This window comes from Trematomus bernacchii, unplaced genomic scaffold, assembly GCF_902827165.1.
Source record: "Trematomus bernacchii unplaced genomic scaffold, fTreBer1.1, whole genome shotgun sequence".
NCBI classification, from domain to species: Eukaryota; Metazoa; Chordata; class Actinopteri; order Perciformes; family Nototheniidae; genus Trematomus; species Trematomus bernacchii.
In genome coordinates this window covers 2,828,266-2,839,853 of record NW_022987839.1, presented here as the reverse complement: position 1 = coordinate 2,839,853, position 11,588 = coordinate 2,828,266, and the positions used below count along the sequence as shown (strand labels likewise).

At 40.1% G+C, this 11,588-nt stretch overlaps 1 protein-coding gene across 1 annotated transcript in view; it reads left to right on the top strand.

The window, feature by feature from the left end:
• Positions 1-55: 55 nt before the first annotated feature.
• miga1 (mitoguardin 1) overlaps positions 56-11,588 on the top strand; it is a 12,812-nt gene continuing 1,279 nt past the window's right edge. The window contains exons 1-15 of the mRNA XM_034153132.1: positions 56-148; positions 1,509-1,668; positions 3,690-3,861; positions 4,267-4,385; positions 4,725-4,857; positions 5,119-5,258; positions 6,268-6,385; positions 6,463-6,566; positions 9,016-9,125; positions 9,246-9,318; positions 9,619-9,705; positions 9,784-9,882; positions 10,016-10,150; positions 10,628-10,681; positions 10,828-10,944. Coding sequence (XP_034009023.1) covers positions 1,570-1,668; positions 3,690-3,861; positions 4,267-4,385; positions 4,725-4,857; positions 5,119-5,258; positions 6,268-6,385; positions 6,463-6,566; positions 9,016-9,125; positions 9,246-9,318; positions 9,619-9,705; positions 9,784-9,882; positions 10,016-10,150; positions 10,628-10,681; positions 10,828-10,944 — 1,560 coding nt within the window. The 5' untranslated portion in view covers positions 56-148; positions 1,509-1,569. The remainder of the gene's footprint in view (positions 149-1,508; positions 1,669-3,689; positions 3,862-4,266; positions 4,386-4,724; positions 4,858-5,118; positions 5,259-6,267; positions 6,386-6,462; positions 6,567-9,015; positions 9,126-9,245; positions 9,319-9,618; positions 9,706-9,783; positions 9,883-10,015; positions 10,151-10,627; positions 10,682-10,827; positions 10,945-11,588) is intronic.

Genomic DNA, 11,588 nt, shown 5'->3' with positions numbered 1-11,588 from the left:
TTTGAGAAGGCCAAGAGATGGTGCTGAAACTCCATAGCAACGACAGGGAGCCATTCTTTTATTTTGAAAGTCCCGCTGGAGACCTTCACTCGGCAGCAGCTGAGGTCAGCCGGAGCAGTGTGTGCGGAGGAAAACTCTAGATGTTCAGGTAAATCCATTCATAACTACCGTTTTTACACTCAGGTAAAAAACAACCACCCATGTGGACGAGTCGACTTGTTTGTCTGTTTATTTTAAGCCGGTTCAACTGATGAAGCTAACGTTGATAGCCGTTATTAGCCTTGTTAGATAAGTTAGCATTAGCTGCTTAGCGAGGCCAATAACTGTTGAGTGCTTTAACTGTATAACCATGTGCTAAAATCATTCATATGTTCCTGAGCTAACATGAGGGTGTTGTTCTTCTTATTCATGTCCGAGTTTTTGTCCTTAAAATGTTAGTTGAAACTTGATTAAAAATGCTAATTTGTTGTGTATTTTTGGTGTTATGCTAATTAATGGAAGTTTGGATATTTCATTGTTATCCATGGATGTATAAAGAGAAGAGGTCTTATCAGTGTGATGATATGTATTTATAGCAAATAACCTGTTAACACTGCTTCACATGAGGCAAATAAATCATCATAACAATATATAAAGCACACTGAAAAGGCAATTAAAATCAGTTTAAGTAGAGTAGAGTGATTTAAAATACAATACCATAATACAGAAGTGTATCTAATTGGATGTAGGAAATACAAGCACAATATAGTCGTGATATAACATCAGTTTGCTCTCTTATTAATGTCTTAATAACTATTAATAAGTGAAACATCTAAATGAATAGATTGCAATTGATTGAATGCAGATATTAATGAAGAGGCAGACTTGTGCTTCATCATTAGTTAGTTGTTTACTTGTCAGTAGTATATCCATATGTTGAAGCACTCTATCTGTGCTTCTACAAAGTCCCACGCAAACTATCTCTTAAAGTCAAATGAGGGGATACAGGTTTACAAAATTCCAACTAGAAATTGATCTGCCTGTTTTAGAAGTAAGAAGCAATGTTAAATGTTTGAGCCAAAGCATCATCATGTTGTCAGGGTAAGACTCTAATGGGATAACCATGCATGTGATGAGCCTTGTGCACACTTTAATTGGATGTTGCATGTTGTCTTGTCAGGTGGATAAACAGATTAGAATGGAGGTCTAATAGTGAGAGACTTCGTTACTTCGTTAAGACAACGCAATGCTAGGTTTATAGGAAAACAAAGCCTTTAATTTAATCTGTAGTCAGAAAGCCACTTGGTTTGTGCATGAGTATAATGTAAGGTAAAGTTGAAATGCTTCTATGGGCGTGCCAATGACTCTTGCATCTTAGTATATTTCCACATGTTACAGATTGACAAGCCTTACTTTCCTCAGGTTAGGCAAGGGTTGCATTTACTGTATGTCGGAGCGTTTATGTAATAACGTGAGTATATCCCCTCCTGAGCCTCCAAGGTTAAATCCTTGCATGTCATCTCCCTCAGCTGCAGCAGAATGGCGATGAGGATAAGAGGGTTGCTGCCCAGTCATGGATAGATCGTTACAATGACACATGAGACCCTCACTAGCTCCCAGCTGTCTTTCAAGGCGGCTGCCCTGCGCATGGTGGACCTGCCGCTGTCCGTGTGCAGCTCCCTGACTCAGGTGAGCGTGTGTTTGTGAGTGGGGGAAGTCTGAAAACTGCTTTGTCATGAGGAGTTCTCCCTGATTTCTGTATCTGCGTCACCAGAGGCGAGTCTGTGGTGGGTACGACTGCACTTCAGGATCTTTTTTTAGCTGCCTTTTTATTAGGTGTATCGCGTCTATTGCTTGTGTTTTATAGTCTTAATATTTGTCCTAAAATAATAGTGGATCGAAATACGTTGGTAAAGCTTTCTGTGAATATGGAATAAGAAAGCCTTTATTGTCGTGTGTGCAGAGTATAAGGATATAAGAGCATTACTTTTGATCACTGTAAAGACACAGGAGAAACACAACAAAAACACAACTCATCCACAGCAGAACACAGGACAAATACATTATATTTAAGACATCATTTATATGAATACATTTTGCAATAGAATAAATGTAAATATTGTAATAATTTACTTTAGATGTATCTATACATTTCTTGCCCAACTTCTTCTTCCAATACAAAGAGAGTTTCATAAACACATAGTGACTTAGTATTTATTGTTACAATTAACCTACCGTTTCCTAAACCTCCAATATTTTGTGACATTTTCTTGAAAATTCGTGACTGGCATGCATCAAAATATCCACGCTGTCCCCAAAAAGTCTGACATTCCTTCAACAGTTTTCTATACTTTACTCGTATATTTCAATCTTTATTTAATGAACCTAGAGGACACAGTATAGCTGCAACAAACGATTATTATCAGTGTTGATTCATCTGTTTATTTTTGCTACGTAGTCGATATTTTCTTTCAGTAACCTTTTGTGTTATCATGTGTAATAGCAGTGCATTAGGAGAGTGTGTGTGTGTGTGTGGCCAGAGTCATGAAGCAGATCTGATTTCATGAAGAATCTGATCTGAGCACGTCTGACATGTGTTGCTCACAGGAAAGGAAACACTTTGGCACCATTTCAATCATCCCATTCCCTTTAGTGGCTTTTTAAAAAGTCAATACGACTGTGCAGTGAGAGCTCCACACTGTGTTTATGTAATCTTCAGTTGTTGGGGATATGCAGCAGCAGAGTCTGGATAATCTCTCTGTCCTGGTTCAGTGTTTCTATCTATAGACAGAGTGGGAGGTGGGGGTGCACTCTATAGGAAGATGATTCTTTAAAATGTCGATGACGGGTTGGTATCTGAGCCTCAGCGCTGCGTGTTCTGTCCTCCAGAGAGTTATGCATCCTCAGATGAACTCTCTCTGGCAGGTACATGATGCAATCTTTTTTTTGCCCTTTGTGTTGTCTCTCACTTTCATCAGACCTTTACCTAAACTGTTACTGTAGAACAATCTTCTATGTTACCGTGGACTGCAATAGTCTCTTTTTAAGCACAGCTGTATGGCCTCAGTCTGCCTCTGTTGTCTTAAGGTGGCAGACTGTTCTTACAATATTTAAAGAGCATTGCTCTGAGCTGCAAACGCAAATAACGCTCATAGTCAGTCTATAATACATCAGAAATGTTCAGACAATGGCAATTTCAACTTCACAGAGCCAAACGTAAGATCTTCACGTCTTCTTTTGTTCAACCAAAAGTTACGAAAAAGTTTGTATGACAACAAAATATATTTTTTTTTAAGAGCAGGCAATTGGAGAATATTGGAAATGATTCATAATTCCAGCTTGAAAAATGACTGGAGCAATTATCAAATTATCATGAGCAATGATTTTTCTTCCAGTATATTTAACAAATAAACAGTTTTTTTATTTTATGTTGATACAAAACAGCTGAGCAAGAGTTTTCAATACTCTGTGCTGTTTACCTTCCTTCCCAATCTGTTTCACATCTAACGGTTTCGAGTTTCAATTGAAGAATTTTCCCTCTTCAACAGTCAGGTTAAGGCATGTGGCAATTCACTAACAGGATATGGAGCTACAGAGACTTTTTTAATATCAAATCAAATAGAAAATTAACAAGTCTGCTGCTCTGGCTTCTTTTTAAGATGAATAAACATTAAAGTGTTAATCTCTTCCTCCCTCTGCCTGTCCTCCAGCTGGATGTCAGCTCAGGCACCAAGAAGCTGGTGGCCGCCGCTGCCTTCGGCGCCGTCTCGCTCCTCTTCCTCGCTCGCCGCTTCCAGAGGAGGAAGGGCCGGAAGAAGACTCTCTCTCCTCAGTGGGAGCAGGACGGCTTCGAGTTGATCTCTTCGGCCGCAGGAGGGAACGGTAAAACCCTGTGATACCTCTTCTGTTAACTAACAGTTTGTCATGTCATCATGTTGTGCTGCTGCTGTGTCACCTTGAACTGTAAACAGCAGGCTGCAGATACATGATTTTTAACTTATTTAATCTCACTTTGAAATGTTTTACACTGATAACAGCCCCAGTGAAATGAACTGATGAACTAGCTATTAGCAGCAGGGGAGTCAGAAAGTCAATTATTAAAAAGGGATATGAGTTCAATCCCCAGGAAAGGGACAGTGCACATTGACAAACACAGCTGTAAATGTGCCAGAGTAGTCCCTTAACAAAACAAACACAGTTTATCCATTCGTGCTAATGTTATATGATCACTGCTTTCCGATCTTTGACTCAATCATTATCTCTGAACTCTCGTCTTCATCTCCCCAGATAACACCAGTCGGAACATCACTCTCTCCCTCAACTCAAAGAAAGGCCTCTCCTCCGGTCTGCTTCTCAACTCAGGAGACTACAGGAAACTGTCCGGCTCTCTGCTGAGCCTGGCCTCGGTAAGACCAAGGCAGAGTTTGAGTGTAAAAACTATCATCTCAATATGTAAAACCCAGACACAGAATGCAATAAGGAAACATTAAGAGAGAAACTGCAGGATATTTCTGAAACATGAGTAAGATCACGCCTTCTGATGGCTTACCTCACTCATTCAAATAACTTTATTGTCCATTAAATTAGAATAAAATGGAAATGTGTCTTTGGAACAGACCTACAAGACAACAAACACCATACACATAAAACATGGTATATTGTAGGCAATTAATACGAAATATGTTCTTGTTTTCGATGCGTTCACTGCTTGAAATCTAACTCTGTTCCCTTGTGTGTATTTCCAGGTGAAAAGCATGAACTCATCGAGCAGCAGCACCTGCGCAAATGAGTCCATCTGCTGGGACCGAGCGCTGGAGGCGGACATCTGCAGTGTGGTCAACTTACCTGTGACCACACCTGAAAACCTCTACCTCATGGGTACACACACACACACACACACACACACACACACACACACACACACACACACACACACACACACACACACACACACACACACACACACACACACTACGTCACCTCACAGTGTTTGTAATTAGGAGACTTGCAATGAATTTGTTGAAATAATGGCAGTGTTAAATCCATCCTTTTTAGGGGGTTGCCTTGTTTCAAAATGGAGCTTTTTTAGGTATTGGAAGTTCAAGGAGACTCAGAGTTTTTTTGTATGTGTGTTTGTAGGTATGGATCTATTCGAGGAGGCGTTGAGGCGGTGGGAGGAGGCGTTGACGTTCAGGAACAGACAGGAGGAAGACGATGGTGCCAGCTGTGAATCCGTCAAAACAGGAGCTGAAGAAGCTGTCGCTGAGCAGGGCACGGAGGTGAACACACAGAAACACACCTCATTATTTAACTCCAATCCAACATATACAGGGTAATGCCACACTTAATCAGAGCCCTGCCTGTATGTTTGGAAAACTGTATGTTTTCCTATAAATGCACCCAACAAAAGAAACAGCTTAGTTAAACTTCATCTAAAAATAACCAACATTTCTGTACTCTGTCTACTCTCCTTTTATGCCAGATGAAGGTGGATAGAACATTTTGCCCTCTGTCAGTGCCCCAGGTCACACATATGAGTAAACAGCACTCTGCGTTTGGATTGTTTAACGGCTAACTGGATTAGTGCGGTTCAAACAGTTAATCTTGGCACCCAAACATATGCCCGGTCTGTTGCATAAGTCCTCAAAAACAACACTACCCGCCCCTCAGTCCTGCCGCTAAACAAGCTTATCAAAAGGTTGATAAGTTAAGCTTGAAAGTGGAATTATAACAAAACAAAGAAGGGGGTCTTTAGAGGGAAATAGGGTTTTAAAAATGTAAAATGTCTTTATTTGATCTCCCTTCAAGCTGATACTTGTTCAAACATTAGGGAGCCTGCTATTAACCCTTCCTTTTCTAACTTTGTTTATTGGGTTTTGTTATGTTAAATCATTGCATGTGTCAAAAGTAGGAAAACATATTGTAAAACTATGTAAAAGACAAGATAAAAAGCAACAATTGAAATATGCCTAAACACCAGAGCCACTAAAACCACACACAAATAAATAAATAAATAAATAAAAAATCAGTCGGCAACCAAAACGCCGTCAATAATAAACAAAAAAGGCAGTATCCTCTTCGCCACAACAACCATAATATTCTCATCCCTTCAAAGTTAAAAACCGTAATCAGGAATGAAATGTATCCTCTTAACAAACTGAGTCTTGCATTTGAGTAGCATATACCGTTGTATGTCCTGTTTGTAAAATGCTGTTGTTACTTAAAACAGTTTACTCTAGGCTTTGTGAGCCATGTTTCTGTGGTTACCAGATGTGTGTGTGTGTTCAGGAGGGGATGAGTGCAGAGTTCCTCCTCCGGCTGAAGTCTCTGCTGCAGAGAGCCTACAGCCTGCAGGAGGAGTTTGAGGGGGTGCTGTGTCTGTCGGAGCCCTCGTCCCTCTGCCAGGGTGAGTCTCTCACACTATGAACTGTCCATGATCCATACAGCGTTATGCAACTCATCACAATGATTCTCCTCCCTCAGATAAAATAATGTTGGACGTTTTGTCCAGAGAGGAGCTGGACGACGTGTGTCTGAGGGACAGCATGAGCATCGCCTCCAACGACTCCTTTGTGTCGGCTGCTGAGGTAACAACAATAGGGACTATAAATGCAACATATTTCAATATATATATTCTACTTGCATCCCAGGAACTCTTTATGCTTGAATAAGAACATGCTCTTACATTTTAGGGAAAGATTTCATCAAGCAAAGTCCATTTTTTGGATGGAAATATTCCTCAAAAACAATAATAAGTAATAATGAAGAAACACTACAGCTAGCTGCCTAAATGCAACACTTTATACATTTCCTTGTTGGTTGTTGGGGGAAAGAAATACTAAGTGTGAATGACTCAAAAGTACCCGTAAAGTTTCAATTTACAAACATATACAGTGTAGTATATTAGTTATAAAAAATATATACCAGCTTGTTGTCGAACGCAAACCCCTGCCAAAGCTAAATGCCCATTTTAGCAAGTATAACTGAAGTAAAAAATAATCTGTGTTTCCGCCCCATGATTCATATCCACTCCAGTTCTTCCTTGCCCCAAGATACAACCTTCGACTAAAAAGTGAATATGAAATGAAAATCGGCCCTCTAGATTTTCTCAAATCCTGCTAACAAACAAAAGTAACCTCCTTGGTAATAAAGATAATGGGAGAGCAGTGTTATTTGATCCCCCCCCCCGGCAAGAAAAGCCAAAGGCACCTTAACCTATTTGGGTGGCCCACGCATATCCCCCCCCCCCCCCTCCCCCCCTCAAATCAGAAAATACATGCGAGTTCATGGCTACTGTTGACAACGTTCTTGTTGCTCTGTGTTGCGTTGTTAATGGAGTGAGTCACACCGGAGTTGAGAATCTGAGGGGTTTATTCTCCGAAAAATATAATTTACAATTTAGGCATTTAGCAGACGCCTTATTCCAAAGCGACTTCCAATGACCAATTACAGGGACATTCTCCCTGGAGTAACTGAGGGCTAAGTGCCTTACTCAAGGGCACACTAGTAGTGGTGTTCCAGGCGGGATTTGAACTCGCAACCTTCCGATCATCAGCCCACCTCACTATCCATTAGATTAGACTACCAAAATAGAAATAAAAAAAAAAAAAAAAATTAAATGTAAAAAAAATTATGAGATCCATTTGTGGCGGACGATATTTAATTGTGGTGGCCCGCCACAATTAAATCAATGTATGGGAAACACTGGGAGAGGTATATTAGTGAAGTGTGAGTAATTCCTTAATCCAGCACCTGAAACAAGAACAAGTGTAAATCACAAACTGCACTAAGCATCAAATACTCTACAAGTCGTTCACAGCAGGAGTTTGATTAAAATAGCTTCAGTCTCTCCTGTCAGTCCCCCCCCCCCCCCACCCCTGGTGTTTACCTGCAGCTCCCAGCTGATCTCTTTAAGTCACTGGGGGGGGGGGGGCTGGGGGCTGGGGGCTGTCTCCACTGCTGCCTCCACTGCTGCCTCCACTGCTGCTGGTGCACTTGACCCACAAAGTACAGAAATAAACTGGTTGGCTACTGACTTGTTCACTGAGGTTTAAAGCCTTGAATGTTCAGGACCGTTATTCCCCCTCCCGAGCTGAAGGTGCTGCACATCTCCACCAGAGTTGCACATTTACAGCGCACATCATATCAAGTAAATAGCGGTTGAAGATATACAGATATTAACACCTGTAAATAAGTACATTTATCTTCAAAGACGAAAAAGCTTTAATAAAGGTTTTCACACCCTCAACCCTGTGTGACATTTACACCGCAGTGAGAGGAGGCAGAGTGATTAAAGCGGGTCACTCTGAGTTATAAATAGAGCTTCAACATTCTTCACTTCACAACATGCAGCTCTCTGTCGCTCTGCAGCTGCTTCCACTATAATCTCCCAACACCTGATCAACACGGGGAGGTTCTCTGTGGGGTCAGAAGTTGCTCTTTTATAAAGTGGAAATCGGCGCATTTATAACTCATAATGGTGATTTAATGGAGTTCTAACGTTACTTAAGAAATCACAGTGTGTTCCAGGACAGCCTGCACTTATTTTAAGTGGAAGAAGAAACTCAAAGTGTATCCTTAAAGGCCACCTTGAATAGAACACAGCTTTATTAGCATATTTTCTCTCTTGTCACTTTTAGCAAACAGTCAATTATAACAAATATTTCCAGCATAGGAACTGTACAGATTCTACAATTCCTTTGCCTTGATATTTCCTCATAAAGTACCTTCAACTAAATCGTTTTTTTGTTATAATCTGGTCTACTTCTTTTTGCATGAATATTCGAGAATCATAGGAGGACACAGAATTATAAGATAAGATAAGACTTCATTCATCCCGAAGGAAATTGTTGTGCCAAAAATACAATAAACACAGCAGCACAATAATAATAATAAAACTGTTCACTAACAGTTCAGTAAAAAGAGCAATTCAATAACTACAGGAAACGCAGATGGTCGCATAATTAATGTAAATATTAACAGCATTAATTATGATTTAAAATGATCATTATTAACTCCACAATCCTATTCTTTCAGCTGGCGGAGCACCGAGAGCTGCGCAGCGTCCTCGCTCTGGTGCCTCACCTTTTCTACGAGGAGGCGCTGCAGATGGCCGAGGACGGAAAGATCTCCTGTAGAGTGCTGCGGTAATTACACTGATTTAGTATACATGTATAAATATGTACCTTCCTGAAACATATTGTGAGGAATTCATTGCTTTGTCTGCCAACATTTGATCTAATGTTTTTCTTGGTATTCTTCATCAGGACTGAGATGCTCGGGTGTCACGGAGACATCGACTTCCTCGCCAAGTTGCACTGTGTGCGGCAGGCCTGTCAGGTACAGAATAACCTAATTCATTCAAACATGTCATGATGGAGGTTAACTCATGTAATCATTTGAATTGCCAGCTAATTATTTTTGACTAAATTGCTTCCATGTGGTGGTTTCTAGTAAATGTGTATTGGTGTGTTGAGAAAATTCAGCTAGTGTTCAAATTGAATGCTTTGGATTGTGCTACATTACTAAAAACATGACATTACTACACAAGATAGGAACGGTTTAACTCGCACATTTACAGCCATTAGGTGTTGAATTTGAATTGTACATTGTTTGAGTAAAATGTCGTCTTTTCTCCAGCTCATCCTGTGTGACAGAACCACCCGGATGTTTCTGGCCGACACGGGAAAGAAAATTCTGTCTTCAATTATTGTTAAAGCACAGAAGGTGAGCCTGAAGACAGATCGTGTGAATTATAAGACTTGATAAGAGTGCTTCCCTTCCTAAATGTTTATTTATTTCCAGAGCCCAAAGAGGTTTGAGGAAGTGTTCGAGGAGATGATTTCCTTCGTGGAGCACACGGAGCACTGGGAGAACACGGAGGTGGAGCTCGCCACTCGAGGGGTACGACGCTGCTTCTTCTGATACATATTATATATATATATATATCGTCTGACTGTCCGCTGTCAGAATTCAACAAGCTACCAAGAAGATGTCCTCTTTTCAAAGTGTAACACTCCCTCCTCTCCCTGACCAGGTGAAGCACTTGAACTTCTACGACATCGTGCTGGACTTCATCCTGATGGACTCCTTCGAGGATCTGGAGAATCCTCCCGTCTCCATCCAGAACGTGATCAACAACCGCTGGCTCAACAGCTCCTTCAAGGAGACGGTGAGGAAACACACAAGTGCTCAGCAAGGGAGTGCTTGAATTTGGAAAATGGGTCAAAGTCAAGCACTTTTCAAGTTTTTCCATTACCTTACAGCTGTTGTAAATTAGCTATTTATATACAGAACATACTTTATATGCAGTGAACTGATCATTTTACTTCATTATTACATTCAATCAAATACATTGTGCTATAAACAAGCAAAACATACATTTATGGACAGTTTTCTTTAGAAGGGGGACAATTACAAGCACTTTATAATTAAATTCCACACACTCAAAACTTTGAAAATACTACATTATAATGAACAATTCAAGGATTTCTGAACAATAATACTGTAGTTACATACTTTAAAAGTGACAAATATAACCTTTCTGTGTTTCCTTGTTTGAATGAAATGATTTTTTTAAAGTTGGTGCTTCTAATGTTTTTCTATTGGGGCTTTCCATGGATGATTAAACCTGTATGTATTTTCTCAGGCGGTGGCATCCAGCTGCTGGTCAGTGATGAAGCAGAAGAGACAGCACATGAAGGTAAAAGTCCAACATCTTGTATATGAATCCCCCTCTTTTCTTTCTATGACAGCTTTTATTTCAGGGCTAGTTAAGAATTCCGACAGTAAATCCTATCTAATCCTATTTCATGTTCTTAATGACCGCCTCCTCTCTCTGTGTCTCAGGTTTCCGACGGCTTCATCGCTCACTTCTACGCTGTGTGTGAGCAGATCAGCCCGGTGCTGGCCTGGGGCATCCTGGGGCCGAAGAGCTCGCTGCACGACTTCTGCTGCTTCTTCAAGGTCCGTCTCTGCCCCAAAACGTTATGTGATACAGACTTTATACCTGCCAGAACCATCTTATGAATAGGGTCTTTACTTGTAATGGCGTCACAGCTACAGTTTCATATCTCTTAAGTTACAATTCTACCCAAAATGGGACCAACTTCCCATTTTGGGAGTTTTAGCAAGTTTAACTGAAAAGTAGTCAGATTAATTTAAATTGAAAAAAACTCATTACAAAAAAATAATCTTTACTATTATCATCATATCTATGAATACTATAGGTTCTGGGGAAGAAAGGGATGGGAAGGAGGAGAAGTGAATATGGGAAGTCACAGAAGGGATTCTAAAATTAACCGCCTTTTTTGATTCAGTTGTTTTTGCAGCACAACTTCATGTTGACAAAGAAAGCAAAAATGAATGTTGGTAGAATCAAATTCAAGCCGATTCCTAACCTCGACAACATGTAAAATCCAAAAGTGAAGCATTTATGATTCACATTAGTAGAAAAACATACAAATATATATCTTTTTTTTTTGATGATCTGAAATTTTTTCTTCTAAATAAATAACAATCCGCTTAAAGGTAGAGTAGGTAATTCACTTCAGAAACACCTTTTGTTATATTCCATGGAATGCTCTTAACATCCCGATAGCAATGAATAT